The 22,735-nt window shown below is 38.9% G+C and overlaps 1 protein-coding gene across 2 annotated transcripts in view; it reads left to right on the forward strand.

Annotated features, from left to right (window-relative positions):
- Positions 1-22,735, forward strand: part of SNX7 (sorting nexin 7) — a 630,080-nt gene that overhangs the window by 14,728 nt on the left and 592,617 nt on the right. For both annotated transcript variants that reach the window (XM_044085708.1, XM_044085709.1), the window contains exon 2: positions 21,566-21,748. In XM_044085708.1, coding sequence (XP_043941643.1) covers positions 21,566-21,748 — 183 coding nt within the window. The remainder of the gene's footprint in view (positions 1-21,565; positions 21,749-22,735) is intronic.

Consider the following 22,735-nt stretch of genomic DNA (forward strand, 5'->3'; position numbering starts at 1 on the left):
GTCAACCTAACAGATTAGGTTGTGGCTATAGTTTGGCTTCCAGAAAACAAAATTTTCTTTTTGTGGATGATTTATAACTGTATAGGTCATCAGATGAGAAAAGTGAAGCACAAGTACAAGTAGTCAAAACTTTCTCGGATGATCTCAGAATGTCATCTGGTCTTGATAAATTTGCAGAAGCAACCTTTAAAGCAGGAAAGTGGCAGCACCAAGAAAATATTAGTCTGGGATAGGAATGTGATGAGCTTGAGCAAGAGGGAGTGTGTAAATATTTGGGAATTGATGAAGAATCAACAGTAAAACATGGACAAATGTGAATAAAACTTAGTAATAAATATTTTAGAAGACTAAAATTAATATTGAAAACAGCTCTGACATCCTAGGAAAAAAGTCCAGGCTGTAAACCAATTTGTTCTTCCTGTTCTAACTTACAGTTTTGGAGTGTTTGGCTCCAAGATGTATTGGATCGGTTGGACAGGAAAACAAGAAAAATGCTTCATGCTTATCAAATGGCTTATAAAAATCAATGTATACCAAGAGTATATGTTCTCTCATTCTGAAGGAGATAGGGCCTCCGCAAAGCTGATTACATGTATAGATTTTGTAGTCATAAGACTGCATAGATATCTGCTGACTTCAGAAGATCCAAACATGAAAGTTTTAAAACATGAGAAGAATAAGTCTAAGATGACTTCCCTGCTTAGTTTAGCAGACACATATTGCCATCAACTGGGAATAGAAGTCAAACCAGAAGTAGTTAAAAATCAGTCAACAATTAATTGTCAAAAAAATGAAAGAATATAATGTGAAGGATCAGATGAGAATACGAGAAATGTGGAAAATCCATAAATGTTGCAAGTACAGAAAACTCATGTCAATCAGGACTGAAAGCTGGAATGGTTTAGGAGAGGTGAATTTAAACCAGAAGATGAAAGGTTAATATAGGTGGCGCAGGATAGTGGACCACATACACACTGGTTCACAAAGTCCATTGAACATGTGGGAGAAACAGACAAATGCAGATTTTGTAAAACAAAATTCAAATCATTCGCACATCTTGTTGCTGGGTATGGTACACTAATGGCAGAATGATTGCATACTGAAAGGCGTAATAATGTAGCAAGACTGTTGCATTGAGAATTGTACAAACATTATAATACTGAAGCAGCTGAAAGCTGAAAAGCTTTGGAAACATGAACCGCAAAGCATTATAGAAAATTATGAAGTTTATATTGCATGGGATCACCCATTACCACCAATTCAAAAATAGATGTGAGAAAAACCGATATAGTTTTCCAGGAAAAGAAGACAAACGTAGCATTGATAATTAAAATTGCTATACCCAGTGACTGTCTGTCTCTCTGTATGTAAGACACTATAGTCATAAAATACCAAGATTTACAGGCAGAAATGAGGGCAGTATGGAAGAAGGATATCCAGACAGTTCCAGTAGTAGTAGGAGCAATGAGTCTAAAGAATTTACTGTAGTACTTAGATGTGTTGCCAATACATGTAACTCCATATGAATTGCAGAAGGAGTCAGTACTGGGCACATTGCTAATGCTGTGGAGAGCATGTCTGGCTAACATCAAAGATTGAAACAATACTAATTTCATGAACTTTAATCACAGTTTGACTTGGGAATGGGGTCTATTCCTCTCATGGTATTAGAAACCCAATAGACTTGGAGAAATTAAAACGGGAATGCTCTGTTGTTTTATAAGAGATATATGGATGACATTTTTATGCTATGGCATGGAACAGATCAAGGTCTGGATGAATGTTTGGGATATTTGACCTCTCTGACTATTTTTCTGAATTTTAAGGAAAATGTGTCCATGATGAATATTTATTTTTTGACAGAGAAGTTATTAGGGAAGAACAACATATAACAACAACTTCAATATATATGAAATCTTATCAAAAAGAATATATACTTACACAAATCAAACATGCATCCAACTTTTTTTTTATTTCAGAACATAATGAAAGGTCAAATGTATAGATGTAATAGACTGAAAAACTAAGACTGAATCTTTCAAAGAGCAAATTGATAAGATGGGTCTTGGTTTTGAAGCAAGGGGTTATAATTTTTGTAATATAAATGGAATGAAAGAATTTGCCATTCAACAATGGGATGGTGTTGCTAAACCAATTTTTAATATTTCCAGTGGCATAAATAGTGATATATTTCAGAAGAATAAAAATGAGAATAATTATGTGAGTGACATAAGGATAGCAGTTAAGGTATAACTGACAAGCACAAGCTATTGAGAATATAGTTAAAAGTTACCATATTTTTAAAATGATATAGATGGTCTTGGAGAGAAACTAGCTAATAACACTAAATTTACATATAGAAGGGGTAACATTTTAAAACGAATGTTATGAAGAGAATAATTTTAAACAACATGCTTTTAAGTATAAAAGAGAATGGCACTAGGCCTTGCTGTAATTATTAGTTCTGTCAATATATTTATTGAAATTACTGCTATATGTATCCAAGTATAAGAAATGTCCATTATTTACAATCGTCTGAAAATTGTGACTCAAAAAATGTAGTGTATGTCTCTATAAGTCAAACATTTGGTGCCTTCTGTATTGACGAATGTTTTAGGAAATTAAAAGTATTGGTGAACATTTGTCTAACATAAAACATGAAATAAAGTGCTAATACAGTGTTAAACATGTCCAAGATAAAGGAGAAAAGTATTTACTTGAGGTAATATATGATGATATAAGAGGGGTTGATATATCCACTAAGATGGAAAACGCTGATTATAACTGGATTTCAATATTTAGAGCTGATCAAACTCCAGGCTTAAATGGCAGCTATATTGTAAATCCCTTACTAAAGATGCGTACTGGAAGGTGACTGTTCTTTTAAATTTTTGCATGATAAGATTTGAATGTGTGATGAGTGAGGTTATTGAAATGTTTGTTACTACATTCTCTGATTGTATTTGACTTGAAAAAGCATTACTTTTAACTTGGTGTTATTAAGCTATCTAATTTTAATACCAATGTGTTCTCCTTTTTGAGTTAGTTTACACTTTTGATGAATGATGGAAGCAAGTGGCATGCAGATTTTACCCGTTTTCTAAGATAAATGTTTGTTTGGTAAAGAACATTGCTAACTTCATAAACTGCAGATCTGGGCATTAAACAAAGAAAATCAGTCCCATGATGGGCATGTCAGACTGCCTTGATCTGCTTTAGCTTAATTTGTACTGGTACATTTGTGTAGGTACTAGTTTGTGATTTATTTATATAGAAAAATGATGCTTTTCAAAGTAAGATGAAATGGGTAGGGTTAAACACACAGTAGGTTATGTTGATAATTAAATAAGAAGGCTGTGATCTGTCAGCTGAAAAGGGTAACGCAATTATGATGTTTATTTGACAGTCAAAATAATGAGTTGAGATGTTGTATATTTTATTTTATTATATTTAACTTAATTTTACTGTTTGTAGCTGGGTTAGTGTACTAGCCCAAGGATCCTTTTCATGGCAACTTAGACTGCATGCTGCCAGATTCATCATCATTTACTTTTGCCCAATATATATATATATATATATATATATATATATATATATATATGTGTGTGTGTATGTGTGTATATATATATATATATATATATATATATATATATGTGTGTGTGTGTGTGTGTGTGTGGAATACCTGATCATGGGATGTATTTACAGGAACTTTGATAAAGTCTAAAGTACCACTGTCGTAAAGATAAAAATGTGTAAAAAAAGATTTAAAAAATGTAATACTCTTCCCTTTTCAGAAATAGAAACATTCTAACCTTTTATGGTGCAAGAGACATTTGAGTTGGTGGATTTTCTCCAAATAATCTGTGGATTTGCAAACCCTTTATGCTACCTTTTCTCAAAGGTATATTTTGCAGTTGATGCTTCCTCACCACTACGGGGAGGATAGCGTTGCTGTCATATGGGGGGGGGGGGCTGTTCCATACAGGAACCAAAATTTCACAATTTCAGATTTAGAAATGAAAACTGTCCTGCTTTTACTACCAGCTTTTCAGTGCTGGGCTTCACAATGTCACATGTCCATTTAGCTGGACAGCTTGGTAGTAGTTTGCTGTATCACAAAGGAGGGAGAAAATCGCTCCTGCCTCATTGCAGAGAGTCCATTGCAGCCTGAAAGTAGCTTTCAAAGCCAATAGATATTCCATAGTTCACATTCACAATCCAACTATTTGCTGAGGAGGAGCACCCTTAGGTTGCCAAGTGGTTCCTAAGTTAATCCATGACAAAATGTAATTCAGAAGTACAATCTTTTCTGTGTTCATTTTGTACCGCCTCCTGTCAGTTTGTCTAGTTTCCCTCAATGTGCTTTAAGCACATTCATTCCCCTGTACTTGGTATCCTCAGAATAGGGATGATTGCTGACTGAAAAGACCATTTTCCAGTTAACCATGAACTGTTATTTTTTTAGTCTATTCTGACAAGTGAGGGCATTTCCACTAGAACCTTTTTTCTGCCCTGTTGTCTGATGTGAGTACCTACATCATCCAGGACATTTTGTGTCCGCCCCTTTTGATTGTGCATGCTTCCACAAGCTACAAGGGCTGTTATCACTGGTTTGGGATTGCTAAGCATTTGTCCCTGATCCTGGCCATTTTGCTGCCATTCAGACCTCTATTTGCATGTTGGTAATTGGTTGACCATAACCCCCTCTCCATCACGTTAGAATGGACAAGCTGGTGATAGCCATTCACTGTTATCTTCATCTTCCTGGTTCTTTCAACACTTTATCCAGTAGTCAGATTTAAAATGCCTAGGTTATAGTCAGGACTTTATTTTTATGCACCACATAACTGGGCTTATTCAAGAATTGTGTTATTTTTTTTTTGCCTCCCCTCTGTGAGTGCCAGGTGTTGGTGGCTTTTCTACTCAGTTGTCAACCGTAATAGTATGAGAAAGGACGCATTTAATACAGATTTGGCTCAGGCATCTCCTTTATGCATTTCCTTGCTTTCTGTGGTAAGGAAGTTTACTCTTTGTCAAAGAATTGAAGTTGATAATTTTATTGATTACTTCTTTCAGGCCTGGGTAAATTTGGTTTACAGCATTACAACAGTTTTATCCACCCCACACTAACTCCTGAGCTACTCCAGTTCCCTTATTCATGACGTATATAGAATTCTGAGTGTTTTTTTTTTTTTTTACCAAGTCAGACTGCTAATCCTGTTGATATAGCTCTCAAAAGTCATTTTTTACCTCATATGTTTGCCTTGCCCCTCTTTTCTGGGAATTTTTTCTGGTAAATCACTGAAGATTACATTTGGTAATTGAAGTCAGATGTTAGAGTTTTGGACTTTTTACTTGTCAGAAAATGCATGTTGGTACAATACCTGTTCTGTTTATCTTTCTAACTGATTCTTAAAGTAATATGCTTTTTGTTAGTTTTTGGCATTGTCCCTGAATCTTGGCTAAATAAGTTGAGAGACATGCCTTTTGGACCATTTTCATATTCTGGCTAGGAGAACAAGCTCAGACAAAAAGAAGAATAAAAGAATATCCAACTCTAGAATAAAATAGAAAATGTGTGTATAGACCAATTGCACCTTGAGTAAAGTGGGATTAACAAAAATCATATACAAATGCAGTAGAAACTGGAAATTTTGCAAGCAGAACATTTACACCTCAAATAGCCTTGGATTAATCAGGCATGTTAAGTCTGTGAATAAACTACACATAATCTAACAAAAAAATAGGAGATGGCTAGGGGAGAGGCAGTGATGTGAGGTGTAAATATAGTATAATGTAGTGTAATCTAGTATAATGTAAAGAACTTGGTACTTAGTGGGTGACCTAAGTAGGGCATGTTTAATGGAAGAAACCTTGTGTGAACTAAGTTTTTATTATTTCATCTTCCCAGTGGCCTTCCACTCAGTAGACTTGGTAATGAATAGAAAAGAGTTTTTGCCCTGGCCTAAGGTGTTGGTGGAGACTAATTTTAAATTGTTGGTTTATTTGTCAGTTTTGTTCTCTCATTACCGATTATTTTCTTTACTTCATGGATATACACAGATAGTTCAGGTATCATGTGGACAGAACAAAAGCCACGAGAAAAGACTGGCAGCTCTTTTTATATCCTAATTTAGAGGATGGAAACAAAAAGTTTTTGCATTATTTTATGACAAATATGGACCTTGGCAAAAGAATGCTAGAATGACCTAAAGAAGATTCTACCAGAATTCTCTACTGTCAAGGCATTCATCATTTATGCTACTGTGGATGGCATTTACACAGCTGCTATGTGTTTATCCAGGTGTATGTTTCTAGCATTGCAAATTAGATTAACCAAAAGGTCCAAATATTCTTCTGGGGTCATGGTTATCAATGAGAGTCAAAGGGACTGAGCTGCGGATTGTACATCCACTTCCTACTGAGAGCTCTGTGATGTTTTACACTGAAATTATACATGTTAATGGCAGACCTGGGGTTAGAGTCCAGAATACAGCAACCATCCCACTGTCCATACCCCACCATTTGTTTGTTTTGTCTAGAACTTGAACTGGAAAAGGATGTTAGAGTAGTGTGTTATTTTGGGGGTTATGGTGGTGTCGATAGGATTGGAGAAATTGGAAAAGTTGTGCTATAAGCAGTCCTAATATCTGTATTGTCAGTCTTATTTGTTTAATGCTGGACCCTGGGGCTGGCCTTTAAGAAGTTAGCATTTGAGATGTCATACTACAAGAGCAGGTGTTGGCCCAGGGGTCTAGTTTTTTGAGTTTCTAGTCCAGTAAAGTCTCACTTAACCGGCACCCATGGGGATTGGTAGATGCCAGTTAAGTATATGTTCTGGTTGCTTGAGATATGCTTTGCAATTTTTGATTGGCCCGCTGTTCCACATTGAGCAGAAGAGGCTCCACTTTGCCATTTTTGATTGGCTCGTATCCCAGTATACAAGCCAATCAAATGCTGGTTTGCTTAAGAGTGCCGGTTGCTTGAGTCCCAGATAATGGGGATTTTACTGTACCATGAGGGGAATGGACCCCATTCCTAAGTCAAAGTATGATTAAAGTTCATGTAATTAGTTTAGTTTCAATTTCTGATGTTAGCCAATATTGCTCTTCGCAGTACCCACAATGTACCCAGAACTGACTCCTCCTCTAATTCATATAGTGTTAAATAGGTTCATAGGAAAGTACTAGGCTAGCTGCCTTTGTGGGCTATTTTAAGCCTAGCCAGTTTTTCTTTCAATGTACAGGGTTTGATTCTCACCTTTGAATCTGTGAGGTAAACATCTTTGCAATTATACCAAACCCTAACTCCCAACACGTATCGGTAGCACATCTAAAATACAACTATAAAAATTCTTTTTATGAGACCCATTGCTCCTACTAATATTTGAACTATCTAGGTATCTTTCCTCCACATTTCCCTTGTTTCTGCTTGCAAATCCTGGTATTTCATGTCTCTCTGCATGTAAGATGATGTAATCTCTGGGTGTAGCAATTTCAGTTATCAATGGTAATGGGTGATCCGATGCAATATAAATTCATCGTTCTCTATAATGCTGTGTGATTCATGTTTCCAATGCTTCTCAGCTACTTCAATATTGTAATGTTTGCATAATCCCTAATGCAACAGTCATACCACATTATTAATGCTTTTCAGTATGCAGACCCTCTGCCCTTAGTGGATCATACCCATCAACAAGGTGTGCGACTGTTACCAGTTTCTGTTTTACAAAACCAGCATTTGACTGTTTCTCCCATGTGTTCTACAGACTTTGTAAACCAACATGTATGTAGTCTCTTTGACCATTCCTGCATATAATCCTGATCAACATGAGGTGATTCCTGAAGTTTTCTGTACTTGCAACTGTATTCATGCATTTTCTTGCCTCCTCATGTGATCCTTCTCCTTATCTTTATTTTGATCTTTGGCACATTCAGTTACTGCCTAATTTTTGTCTACTTCTGGTTTGAGTTCCAGTCCCATTAGACACTGATATGCTTCTGCTTAACTAAGCAGGGAAGTCATCTTAGACATGTACTCCTTGTGTTTAAAATTTTCACTGTATTTTGATCTTGTGAGGTCCGCAGGTATGTATGCGGTCCTACGATTAGAGATCTATACTTGTAATTAATTTTGGGGAGGCCCATACCACCTTCAGAATGAAGAATATATACTCTTGGTATACAGTGATTTTTTTTTATATCATTTGATAAGAGTGAAGCATTTTTATTTGTTTATTTTCCTGTCCAGTTGATCCAATACCTTTTTGGACCAGTCAGTTACCCCCAAACTGTAAGTTGGAACAGGAAGAGGAAATTGATTTATAGCTTTGACTTAGTTCATAGATATCTGGACTGTTTTCAGAATTAAATTTTGTCTTCTAAATTATTCCTTGCTGAGTTTTGTTCACATTTGTTTATATTTTATTATCGATCCTCCAATAATTCCAAAAAATTTATACATCCTGCTCAAGCTCCTTTATATCATATTCCTGTCCCAGACTGATATTTTCTCGGTGCTGCAGCTTTCCTGCTTTAAATGTTGCTTTTGCACATTTATCAAGTCCAAATGACATTCTTGTATCATCTGAGAAAGTGTTGGCTATTTACAGTTGTGTGCTTTCGGCCCCTCGTGTGATGAACTATACAGTTTTAAATAATTTGCAGGAAGAAGATGTGAAGTCTTTGCATTCTGTTTCCTGGAAGCCAAATTGTAACCATGACTTAATCTGCTAAGTAAACAGCTTAATGGGTTGAGGGCAAGACAAAAGAACAACGGTGACAGTCGCCCTGAAATATCCCACTTTGAAAATGTTATCCCCTGGATAATAGTTTGTCCTTTATCATGGCTTGGCTGCATAGTAGTTTGCCACTGTTTCATGGTCACTATAAGGTAATTGTAGGAAAGTGGAGAAATCCTGTCTTGAGTTGGTCCTGCAGCATTACTGTACAGATGTGTCTTAAAGATTTCTGCTTTTGTATCAGCACTCTGCTCAACAATACCAGCTTACTTTGTTGCCACAGTACACCAGGATAGTTAGAATTCTTTTCCTGATACCCAGGCACAAAACCATATTTTCTTCAGTCTCTCCTTCTTGGTATTTTCAGAGGTCATGTTATACACCACTGGTGCCAGTTTCATCTCTTAGGTTCACTTTACAATCGCCTCCCTTTTAGTTTATATATTTTGTTGTGTGGTGCAGCGCTCTAGTGAAAGTACTGTGCCTCAAGTGCCAGCAGTGCCTTCCCCAGACAGCAAGTCCAGAGTACTGGGCAGGTTTGGAAAGTGTTTGCATGTGCCCTTCATGCTTACCCTGAGGTATTACAGAGGGTGACCCATGTGTAGTATTTTCAGAGTGACCTTTTGGCTCAAACACACCATTTGGTTGATGTAATGCCTCTTAGTGCTTTTCAGGAAATCCTTATGTTAGAGCTAGGCACAACCACCATAGTTAGCAACCTGCTGGTTTAGGCGGTATTCAGTGCTGTAATTGAGGGTGCCAAGGTGTCAGCATTCAGTATTGGCTCTGCATTATTCCATTTTCAGAGACTCTGGGACATCCATTACGGAGTCCCTATTTTGGAGACTTTGTAGTATGGACCATATATTGATGAATTGGTAAACTCTCAACAGAAGGAGGGCAGATCTGTGTGTTTTGAGGAGGGGAGTTTAGACTTCTGAGAGTAAAGAGTCATTGCTAGCCTAGCTTACATCAAAATCTATGAGTTGAACAACAGGATTTTTTTCATTTTCCAGTGGACATTTACAACCGAGAACCAGCAAGAATGTTTGTCGGAGGCCAAATCTCTCGGCATTGTCAGATTGGGCAAGGTCAGTACATGGGCTGTATACTGCAGTCCTGAAGCCCACATCTGGACAGAGTTTATTGAAGGGAAGAATTCCCTCTATAGCTAAGAATCAGTTGCCTTTTCCACAGATGCATGAAGAAGGAAAGTCAATGTACATCCTCTTCTCCTTTCCTAAACCCATATATTCCACCTTCTCTGAAAGCTAAGGCATGGAAGAAGGTATAGGCAAGTCTGTGAGCTATTCAGATGGCCCCACAGTACTGCCAAGGAGTCTTAAATTACTCTACATTCTTTTTAATATAAAAAAAAAAAAAAAAAAAAAAAAAAGACATGAGATCTTAACCTGGGTGGCCTCAGAGCAGATTCCCCATAGTAACAGTGCGTTTTTTTGTTTGGGCCCTTGACCATATGACCATAATTCTTGTAGTGTCTGTAAGGCATGTATGCCTAAGACACCAAGAAGCTGTTTGTTTTCCTTGGCCATGTATCTTGAAAACCAATAGCTTAGACAGATATCCCAGGGTTACATGGCAGAATCCTAAAACCCTGAGATACTCTCACTTGGTAAGAAGAAGGCCAAGAAGTTTCAGATGGATTCTTTATCTGTCCAGGCTGTACCAAGAAATCCCTTTAAAAGCAGGGAATAGCTGTGTAGAGGTAGTTCAGTGTTTATGTTGCATTCCTCTGTCATGACCTGGCATGGATCAGTCTTTTCCCATATCTTGTGAGGCTTTGGAGGCATCTGCTTCAAATGTCAGGAGGGAATAGTGATTGATTATCTCAGACGTTCCTAGAGGGATTCTTCACATATTGGTCAGGGAGGAAGTTCCAGGTTCTCTTCTCAAATCTTGCCAAGGGTCAGAACTTCCAGTGTTTGTTAGGGCTGATGTCCCCTCTAATGTTGTATCTTTCGGCTTTTTCCCGGTTAGGGGTTGCCACAGTGGAACTCCGGTCTGCTAATGATTGGCAGTTGATTTTTACGTGCCGAGTTGCCAGCCCTGACGCACAGCCTTCAACGAAGGTACGCCCATTCGAGCATGTCTCCACACAGAAGACGCACTAGCTGAGAATCGAACCGGACAGCATCTTACTGTGATGCTACCGCAGCATATGTCCCCTCTAATAAAAGACAAAAACTGAAGTATGTTTCAGCCTGTCTTGTGTATTCTCAAAGGGAATGTCAGGAGTTTACTTGGGATTTGTTCTCTGCCTTAATGGCCCTAAAGCCTCCTCAAGGGGTTTCAGTACCTGCTCCTCCTTGGACCTCTGCCCCTTTTAAATAGTTTAGGGAACCAGATTCTTTGGATGATGATTCCCTGTCTGGTGAGGAGTCTTTGTCCTATTCTTTACAGATGCCTTCACCTTTTTCTTATGGTTCTGATGATGAGTCTGTTAACCCGGAGTCTCCTTTTGAGGAATTGCTTTTGGGAGCACAATTGCTAGGATGATAGAATTCTTTAAGTGGGATTCTTCTAATTTTCTGATGTCCAGAGAAGACATTATGAGTTGCTTCAAGTGGGTACTCCTAAACCATCAGCAGTTCCTCCTGTGTTAGCTGTCTTGTTAGATACTTTCATTGCTGCTATCAAGTCTCCTGATTGTCAGCCTCCTCCTCCTAAAAAAGCCTGATATGTTCTGTAAGGTTCCTCAGGACTGTCTAGTTTTATTTAAATGTTCTACTGATCCTGCTGTGGTCTCGGTCTCTTCTGACAAACCTTCAAAACTTTTGCCCTCTTCCAAACTTTTGCCTTCTTTTAAGGATAGCAGGGTGATGGAAATGATTGGCAAAAAAGATTACACTGCTTCTACTTTGGCCTTAAGGGCTATTAATTACTAGACCCGCATGACCAGGTGTGCTCAGGCTTGTCAGGTTATATCTGACTTCCCTGATTCTGATGGCAAATCCTCTGCCTTATCTTTTTTTTTTAGATTCTGCTTCTTAAGTGGCTCGCCACTCTATTAAATGTAACTGTGATGCTGCTAATGTGTCTTCTAGGGCTGCGGATTTTCGGTTTATCGTGTGGCATTCTTTGCTTTATCTCTATTCTCTTCCTGAGGATATTAAGGCCAAGTTGTTAGATGCTCTTTTGGATAATACTCATCTTTTTTGGGACTGCTGCTGCTGACTTATTTTAGTCTGTTCAAGAGAAGCAAAGCCTTGCAGGACCTTTAATATATTTTTTCTCTCCTATCCCTAAGTTTCAGAGGAATTATCCTTCTAGATCTGCTTCTGTTCGTAGACAACCCTGCCATGCCCCTAAGGGATGGAAGGGGGGACTTTGACCACTTCTGCTAAGGCTTCTCAGATTTCTGTGGCCCAGAAGCCTCCTTTATCTGATAAGCATGCTTCTCTTTGATAATTCACCCCTCCCCCCACCTTTAGACCAGGTTCCTTTGTCCATTTGGCTTTCCTTTTGTCTTTGAAATTGGTCTCTCATCATTACAGACTCTTGGGTTCTTTCTAGCATCCTTTGAGGTTACTTCATAGTATGGAAATCTCTCCTTTTTTCTGGGATTCCTCAACCTACTCTAGAGCAACTTCCTAATTTCCTGAAAGTTCTCGGATCTCTGTTGAACCAAGGGACCATTTGACCTGTCCCCTCTTCCCAAGTAGGAGGATTTTTATTTCAGGATGTTCCTGGTTCCTCAAAAGGGGGCATTTGGAGACCTATTTTGGATCTCTCCCAGCTCGATCTTTCTCAAAATCCCTTCTTTTCAGATGCTTACTCTTCAAGCTCTGTTTCCTCTTTTATTGCCCCAGGTTTTTCTGGTGGCCTTTGATTTGAAAGATGCTTACCTTCATATCCATAACAACCCCTGTTCAGGAAGTTTTTACATTTCTGTGTCTTCTTGTTTTCAGTTCTCTGCTTTGCCATTTGGCCTCTCTACTGTCCCAAGGGTATTCACAAAATGCTTAGCTCCTGTAATTGCCTTCTGCAGGCTTTCAGATTTTTCCTTATCTGGATGACTTGTTGCTTCAGGTGCCTTCTCCCATTTGACTGTTGCAGGATCTGCAGTTCGCCATCTGTCTTCTTCAAAATCTGGGGTTTACTGTTAACTTCCAAAAGTCCGTCCCGGCTCCCTGTCAGGATCATGTGTGTCTGGGTTGCAGGATTCAGGTGGTACTGATGTTGGCCTGTCTTCTGCCTCCAAAGGTGTGGTCATTGACAGCCTTCTTTCAGTCTTATCTTCCTATGACTGCCATGCCAGCCAGGGAATTTCTTCAGACCGTGAGATTCATGGCCTCTTCCATTCTGATGCTTCCTCTTGCCAGACTAACTTGATGTACCACTGAAGTTTCCAATAAACAGTTTGGCTGCAAGCATTGTCACCCTCTGACTTTAAGTGTACCTTTCTTTCCCTGTCTCAAGAAAGAATTCAAGTGGTGGATTTGACAATTTGCTCTCAACCCAGACCAGCCCATTCAGCCTCCATTCCCTTCACACGAGCTGTTCACTGATGCCTCAAACGTGGTGTGGGGGGGCATGTCTTGGTTACCTGAAAGTTCAGGGTCTTTGGTCTCCCCATCAGAAGTCAGACCATATCAATATCAAAGAGATGAGGGCTGTGATTCTGGCTCTTCAGGCTTTTCACCCCATGTTCTGTCAGGACCCCTTGAAGGTCTACACAGACAACACTACAGTGATGTGGTATGTTAATAAGCGGGGGGCAAGAAATCTTACCTCCTCTGCAGGATGGAGCTTCATGCTTGCGAAGTGGCTGTCCTGTATGAATTAACTCTTCAGACAGTATACATTCCTTCAGAGCACAGTCTTGTGGCAGACCTCTGAGCAGGTCCAAAACACAGGCTCACAAATGGATGCTTCACAGAGACATGTTTATGAACATTGTTCAGCCTTGGGTAGATTTTTGTTGCCTCCCCTCTGAACAGGCAGTTTCCTTTCTTTTATTCCAGAGTGCCTTGCCATCTGGTCTGGAAGATGGATGCCCTATCTTTTCCGTAGAAGGAAAGGTTTTGTTATGCTTTCCCTCCTCTTCCTCCTCCTGCAGAAGGAAGATGAACTCTCCAAACTTCTTTCTAGTGACTCCCTTTTGGCTGAGACAGAACTTGTTCTCCCTCTTAATGCATCTGGCCAGGGACAATCATCACAAGTTACCTCACCAGTTGGATCTCCTCACACAGGACAAGGGGTCTCACATCCATCCCCACTTGTCCATTGTGGGTGATAGTGTTTTGATCCCTTTTAGGTACCTCTTTTCTGAGGACATGCTCAGAGTTTTACAGGATGAAAGGAAACCCTCACCAGAAAATCTTGCATGTCCAAATAGAAAAGATTTTTGGTGTGGTGCCACACTCATAACCAGGACCCTTTTTCAGTGGGAGTCCCTCTGGTCCTCTCTTATTTGTGTGATTTGCTGCAGTCTGGCATGGCCTATTTTTCTGTGAAGGCCATGTGTTAGCCCTTGACTTCTCTGACTTCTCATTTTGAGGTCGAACAACTTCTTAAATGCGTCCTGCATATGAGGCTTCCAAGGAAACCTGTTCCTTATCCTTGGAAGCTAATTTTGTTTTGGAGAAATTGTCTCAGGCTCCTTTTGAGCCTAATGTTTCTGCTTCTTTGCAGCAAATTACCAGGAAGACTGTTTTGTTGTGCTTCTTACTTTAGTTTGGAGGGTTTCTGAGCTCCAGGCCTATATGGCCATTTTTCCTTTTTTTGTTTTTTCACAGGGACAGGGTGTCCCTTCATGATCCTTCTTTTATTCCCAAAGTGGTACATGAGTTGTCCTTAAATCAATTGGTACAACTCCCATCTTTTTTCCGTTCTGTGCAGTCTGCTACGTAGATGGTCAAGCATACCTTTGGATTTGCACAGATAGCTCAGGTACTAGTTTGGATAACACTGGACTATTTGTAAGTCTGATCAGCTTTTTGTTTCCTTTCATCCTAGGTGTTTAGGTTTGGCTGTTTTTAGCAAACCATCTCCTTCTGGATATCTAAGCCATTTCTTTTTGTTATTCTTTTCATGGCCAGTCTCTGTCTGCTTCTGTTAGAGCTCATTGTACTAGAAATGTTGCCTCTTCTGTTGCCTTTTTCAAGGGATTGGATACCGGTTCCATCTTTGAAGCTGTTACTTGGTCTTAGTGCATACCTCTACTAAGCATTATAAGTTGGACATGGTTTCTAGGGCCAGAGTAGATTTTGATGAAACCATTTTATGTGGGGTTGTTGAGGGCTGTTCTCAGCCTTCAACCTCCCATTCTATTGAGCTTTTTTACTCTCCTTTCTTTAAGGGATACTGCAATAAGGACATAGTAGTACAGTTGTGTCAAATATTGCCATAATAGTAGGTGTCCTTCTCTTCACTGTTGCAGTATTTGCTTCCTCCCTCCAACCCCCTCTTGTTTCTTATCCATTTTTTCCTTCTGGATGTTCATGGACTCCTTTGTACTATGATTATTGTTCTCTTCTGAGACAATTCAGTTGTGGCTAGTTGCTTCTGGAAGTCCCTTATATGCCCTACTTTCTGTATGAGGAGCATAAGTGTGACACATGGCTCAAACAAAATCTTTTCCAAGCTTATCTTTACTGGCCAAGCAGCAGGCTTCCCGGGGCGTGACATCCCTTTTTTAAGGACTACTGTAACAATGAAGAGAAGGACATCTGCATAGTAAGATTTTACACAACTGTTCTTTCCCTTGGAGACCCTGATCATGATTTTGTAAACCTGTAGGAGTCCATTTCCAGCAATCACATTATTCCTCCCACTTCTCCCCTTCATTAATGTTAACCACATATGGGTTGGTTCTTTCTTGGGGGTGGGAACACTGACATGCACTGTGTGATTAAATTGTATAGGTTTTGTGGTCAAGCCAGGAGTCTGCTTTCCATATTGATGCAGCGCAGATAAAGTCTGCTTTATTCTTGTATCTCTTGCCGGGACACTTTGAAAATCTTGGAATGGCCCTTGAAAAACTTAACATTTTCTCAGTGCAGTCCACATCTAGAGTGAAGCCATTTGGCTTGTTTGGCATATGTTGATGCCTTACAAGTGGTACTTGTCCTCCCATAGTCATAGACACTTAGTAAAAATGGTATCATCCAGTTTCTAACCCCCTTTGCCTTCCACACAGATGACAAACGTTTACAAACATATTTTCCCTGATTCTCCTTCTCATCCTCAAGTCACAGGCTGTCTTGCTGGAGTCTTTTTTTCTCAGGTTATCCTTTATAGTTTTGTCTCTATTGTCTCTAATAATGATTTTTTTTCTGATGGCCAGACAGTTAGTGGCAAAAATGATTCTGGTTGATCCTAACGGGCTCCGACAGTTTTGGTTGTATGTACTTAGCAGATTCCTTGTAGCAACACCATTTTAACTTCTCCTACAGAAGTACCTCATAATAGACCTGTCAAGGAGAGTCCATTCAGATATGTAGGCCCTAAACTGATGGCATAGTTTCTCCAGTTCCACTTTTTCTTGGGTGGGGAGATAAAATCAGGTCAGCATCATATCTTCCTTTCTGCTGGAAGAAGACATTGCTATGAAGAAGTGGAAAAGGTTGTGTATTTGAGCTGAAGCCTACTATGTGTACCCCCTTTTATCCCCTACTGCTGTAATCCTGTTGTGTCTTTTGGGGAACTTTGCTTCTGACTGTAGGTATTACTTCATAAAGGTCCATTTGGCAACTGTTTCCATTCTGATCAATAATATATCTGTGGTCTCCTTTAATGATTATAAGGCCTTTCATTTATGCATCATCTTAAACTTCTTATTAGGGACTTGTTACCCCTTAAGACACTTATCTCATGTTAGAGAAGCATTTCTTCTGTTTGAACTGGCTGCTTTGGTGCAGCTGAAGTCCCCATCTTTCTGTAGTGATAATTTCAGCTAAAAGATTTTCTGAGTTTTAAGCACCGTCTCTGAACCCACTTTTCCTTGCCACATACCAACTCTTTCCTTTGTGCTTGAAGCGGTTTAGAGACTGACTTGAACCATTCATTCTCTTCACTTGCTGATCTCATCCTCACTGTGCTCTTGTCAAGGAAAGTATCCTATCAACTGTATGTTGTACACAGGAAGATCAATGTTACGTGGCAAGGAAAACATCCATACAAAAGTATGACCAGTAAGCTTAAAGTACAGAGGAGAGCAGATGCTTATGTTGACCCTGGATTTCTGTAGGAGTTTCATGCCTCTTGCTTCAGTGCCTTCCCAGCTGGAAGGTAGGTTTTTTTCTTCAAGGAGTTGAGGGAGTAAATTTGGGGACAGTCCAGGCTATCTAGGGAATGGGTGTGCACAGATGTAAACTGCTAAGCAATGTCGCCTTGAAAATCCATTATGTTTAATGTTTTTTTTTTTTGTTTTTGTTTTTTTGTAACTTTAGTGTAACATTTGCTTAGTTGAATTTTGTGTATTTTTTGTAAAGTGCTTTGGGATAAAGCACTGTAATGGTACTTTTTCCCCTCCCCGCTGCCTATTAAGCTTCATTATCAATTAGTCCTCCTTTTCCTTCCTGATCGTAATTGCTGTCAGATACTTTACCAGTAAAACTTTAAATTGACTAGCCCTATTCTGGCTCCTTGTGGGGGAGGTGAGTGCCTATGTCACGGTGGGGAAGGCCATTGCTCCCCTGTGGTCTGTTCATGCTCCCAGACAACTCACTCTTGAGAGCTAGCATCACAAGCTTGGGATTGCCAATCCCATGCTCTCCAGTAATGTGGCCATTGTTTGCACAGAAGCAGTTGGCTGACTGGGACCATCGTCTCTCCTTCCTTAAGATGGGTGAATCGACATAAACTTCTCATTTCTACCCTCCTCTGCTTGGTAGTTCCATTGTCCAGGTTACTGATCAAGCACAAATTGTCTGGGCCCTAGTCCGAGCTTTATCCATCTATGCAACAGTGTCATGGTAGAGAACTGTAGTAAAAGTGGATTAGTGATGAGAGAGGTTTGGTTCTCAAAATAAATAGAATGGTAGCAAGCAATGACTTTCTATGTTGCTTTCTAACTACAGTATATTTTTTTACAATAGTTATGGCAAATCTTTGCAAGCTCTTACATCCAATCTAGGCTGTCTCTGTATTGAATGTCTTTTTCTGCAGCACCTCTCTGGTTGACATTTGTACAGTTGCTTCTTCTTCCACCCTAAATATCTTTGTAAAGTGTTCCATGTTCGATGTGGCTTCTAGATTAGTTACTTAATTTACCTTTGAGGACCTACCCAAGAGGACTGAGCTGGAGACTCTAACCTGATGGTTCCTGCTGCATGAGTTGTGCTGAATCAGATATGAATAATACAGTGTTAACCTATAACTGGATATGCAGGTATTAACAAAGCCACATCCCCTGCTTTTTCTTTCATTGTTTTAGTTTTTTCCGTTTGCTCTAGAACTGGAGAGGCATGGACAAAACTGTACATTTTGAGACAAAGGTGCATGACAGTATTAACACCTGCAGCTTTAGTTCTGGTGTTTCCTGTAGTCAGTGCTCTACTCACAGGTATAGTGAACTTGAAAGTCCCATGACTTTTATTTTCTTGTACTAACTTTTGTTTTTTGTATATCATATCTTGTACTTTGAAATGCCATGCTTCTTACTGACGGGCCTGCAGTTTGACTGCTGTGAGCAAGTGAAGCTTTGGTACCTAATAAATTATGCAAGTTCATTGTGAGCCTAATATAGTGAATTATGACCTGGTCACCGATCATAGCCTGTTTGCGTTTGACAAATGGATTAGAAAAATACATGACAAACTAAAATTATGATCATGATGCCCAGTCATGATTCTTTGTAATACACAGAGAGTTTTATTTATGCCCACATATTACTAATTTTTATCAAAATGTAGGAATTTGAAGTATTTTGCAGCTTTAAAAGCTGTAATCCTCCTTGCACTACCACAGAAAACAGTAGCTAGAAATGAAGTACACCTTTAATCAAATTGTAGATTTAAAAGCTCTTAGATACTTGACACTTTTGTTTATTTTTGGAAAGTTTGTACACACCAATATCTTTTGAAGCTGTCAAGCTGGCAAAATATTTCTAATGCAGTTTTTTGGTGGCTGTCATCTGTGTGATGACTTGAGACTCACTGGTGATAAGGCACATACATAAGAGGCTTGGTTATGTATAATCCTTGCTGTAGTCAAGTTGTTTTTTCTTAATTTCATAGTGTAATAAGTGTGCTTCATGTGTTTACATGTTCTGTCTATGGTAGCTGTGATCTTAAGTAATATAATGTCTGTATCAGCTTTTAATTTAGAACTATGATCCGTTCTATTTTAGTACAAATTCTACTTTTATGCAATAAAAGGTCTATGTGATTCTTTGCCCCTAGTTTCGAAAACAAACTACCGATTAAAATGTTTCTCCACTTATTAAATTATTAAGATGATGAGTACAAATCTGTGGTGTTGATCTGTTTGTGATTACCTGGTTTATGTTTAGGGTCATTTGATAAAGGTTACAGGCAAGCAATCATTCTATATTTGTTCAGTCCCTCAGTGGCCCACCTCTGTTTCCCAATTACCCTAGTTTACAAGTAGACTAGTCATACTACTTTGTACTGACTCAAAATGCTGCGTTCCAAAACAACGAAAAAAAAAGACTGAAAATACAACCAGATACCAAATATTGAACATTACTCTTCTGTTTTCATTTTTTTGTAGGGGAGCAAGCCCCCCCCCCCCAAAAAAAAAAAACAACAACTTTTATATACCATTTCCAAGATTGCCTTGCCTTGAAGAAAAGGGAAAATACTGGAAAATGCCAGTCTCTGACTTGGTATTTACAAGTCTGGGTTATTGCTGATTCGGTCTACTTGTTTCAGAACTTGGTATTGCTACCCCCTACATTTGAAATCATTACCCTTTGTGACACCTATGCTAATATGGGAAAAGGTGAATAAAAAATTATGGTTATGATGGACAGGAGCTACAAACTTTAATTCCTACACCTCTGTTGTCAATATGTAATGTGCAATGGAGCCTAAAATATCAGATTTGAATTGACTCACTTCAGTACCTGTTAATAGACAAAGAGCAGTTGTCGTTAAGAGTGTATGGTAAATGTGCACTGCTACTGTGGTTAACAGCAAACACCTGTCACACCAAAGAAGTTTTACATTTTCATCCACCTCAAACTGAGTCAAGTACCTTTAAATATGACCAAGGTTATTTTACACACACACACACACACACACACACACACACACACACACACACACACACACACACACACACACACACACACACACACACACATTACTTTCCCAGGAGGGGTTACTGATCTCTTTACAGTACCTACATCACTTTCCTTGTCTTTATGGGATGCTGCCACCAGCCAGATTACATTAACAAACCAAGAATCCAAATGACTGTGAATCCTTAAAATAATCCAACCCTTCAGTATTAGAAATGTAGCAGTAAGTAGTTTGAGCAGTAATACTTCATAGGGTGGATGCCCATGATTAATTTTACACTGACTTAATCTACGTGCTCTTGAGCTAGTACACAAATAGAATACCAGTCACGAAGATTTAAAATTTCAGGTGTAACATTCTTAACTTTCAGCAAACATAATAAAGCATTGCATTTAAAATTTCAGGCGTAACATGTGTAACTTACAATAAACATAATAAAGCATTATACTTGAAAAATAAATATAAAAAGAAAATTGTTCTTATGCAAGGAGTTTAAAACAAAAGTTTGAACAAATAGCTGAATTATAGCTAGGGATGCTGCCTGAAATTTGTATTTTTACTCACAACCTTACATTTCTGCCCCTACCTTATATTCAAAGCATATACACATTCCCAAATGCTGTCCCTTTGAAACAGAAGGAATAGTGTCTCTTTCCGAACTCTTGGTCAGTAAAGCAATTAAAAATAAGTGTTTTTGCAATGAGTAGGCTTAGTTGTAAGCATTCTCCACAGATTTTTATTGTAGGTATTAGTTTAAACAGTTCTCATCATATTTTGGCCTCTACAAGCCATGTGTTTCTGAGAATTGCTCAGGAAAAAAACATGTACTCATTTAAATGCACTGAGTGCTTTGCTGCTCTCTTGATTATAGCAAGCACTGTCTATTAACTAAAGTTGATCTTAAAAAAAAAATAAAAGATATGATTTGTCCTCTCTCTAGCTTCCAGGATTAAAATAGAATTTGCAAAGTCCTTATAGGCAGTACGGCTGTCTCTCGTCATCCCCTTCACCAGGAAAAGAGCAAATGACTCTCTAGCAGGCAGTACAGTAAGGAGTCTCTCTCTCTCTGTCATTAAACGCATCTTAGGCAGGATTTCCTGTGGCTACTGCTTAAAATTTACAGGCGCTTTTTTTTCCACCACTGTATTTTTATTTTGGGCGGATCAGTAACCTCTTGTCCAAATAAGACTTCATCTTTATGTGACGTGAAACATTTTCCAAAGAACAATGGAATTGCACTGCAAATGTTTTCATACCCAAAAAGCAAATATGGGTTTCATTTGGAACTCCAGTACATTTCCCCAGTAGTAAATGCCCATTTTATACATAAAGATTTGCAAGTTTAATTCCTACATAGTTATTGAACAGTTTTCTTTCTTCAACACAGCTTATTTCACTTTTCATGCATCTTTCTTTGAAAGATCTGTAAGAATGGTTTATTACACTTTTCCTCACAAAGGTAATTTTCTGCTTTCAAAATCCTGGCAGATTATCTCCAACATATAAAACTGCATCATCTACAGACTATATATCTGATACAAATATCTGTATACAATTTGTAGTGAATTTCATTTTTTTTTTTTTTTTAATGCAGGATGCAACGTTTACAGATGCAAGTTCATTCAGCACTTCTCTGCCTACATCACCTTCATCCATGATCAATCATTACAAGTTTGAAGAGGAGTTAGATGCTACGGACATTTTCATCACAGTTGATGACCCAGAAAGTCATGTTACAACCATTGAAACTTTTATTACTTACAGAGTTACTACAAAGGTACGAAGTTTCACTACAATAACTATTAGTGTCAAAGTAAGAAAGTTTCCCTCTGCTTGTGCAGTATGATGTGTATTTGTTACCACAATGATGTTTTATTTTAGAGTCAGTAGTCTGAGACTGACTTGGCCTTTTGTCTGGTCATTCTTTGTATTGTGTAGACAGCCTGTTTTCATTCCTTTATTTGTTTGGGTTTAAGTTTTACATTATTATGACTTTTAGTTGAGTCTGCATGTCCCTGCGGTAGAGTGGCGTTCGAAAGACATGCACAAATGGGCGTGCCATCATTGAAGGTTGGGCGTCGGGCTGGCAACTAGGCACCATACAAATCTACTGCCAATCATTAGTGGACCGGAGTTCTGCTGTGGTGACCCCTAACCGGGAAAAGCCAGAAAGGCAAACAAACAAACAAGTTGACTAACACATAAGCATCCGAAGTGCTTTTGTAATTGTGTTTTTCCCGTTATAGTTTGGTTATTAAATTATGCATTAAGTTATAGAGGATTCTGAATTTGCAGTGTAGCTCGCTTTCTGAATAATTCTGGGTCTGGAATTGGAGCACCATACTCATTACTTGTAAGAATAAGACCAGCAAGACTTGGAATGGCTTTGAGTACTTCTGTGAGCTATGGAGTCCCTCTCTTTTAATGCACAGTGCTCCAGTGACAGAGACCCACAATCTCTCTCCAGCTGTGGTCACCTCACTAAAGAGAGTGGCTCCATCCCACTGTAGTTGAAGGCATTTATTTTCTCTTTCTCTGTCTGTCTCTCTCTCTCTCTGTCTGTCTCTCTCTGTCTCTCTCTCTCTGGTCTCTGTCTCTCACTGTCTGTCTGTCTGTCTCTCACTGTCTGTCTGTCTGTCTCTCACTGTCTGTATGTCTGTCTCTCACTGTCTGTATGTCTGTCTCTCACTGTCTGTCTCTCACTGTCTGTCTGTCTGTCACTCTGTCTCTCACTCTGTCTGTCACTCTGTCTGTCACTCTGTCT

Source organism: Protopterus annectens, chromosome 10.part0 (assembly GCF_019279795.1).
Source record: "Protopterus annectens isolate FY-2018-M chromosome 10.part0, PAN1.0, whole genome shotgun sequence".
NCBI lineage: Eukaryota > Metazoa > Chordata > Ceratodontiformes > Protopteridae > Protopterus > Protopterus annectens.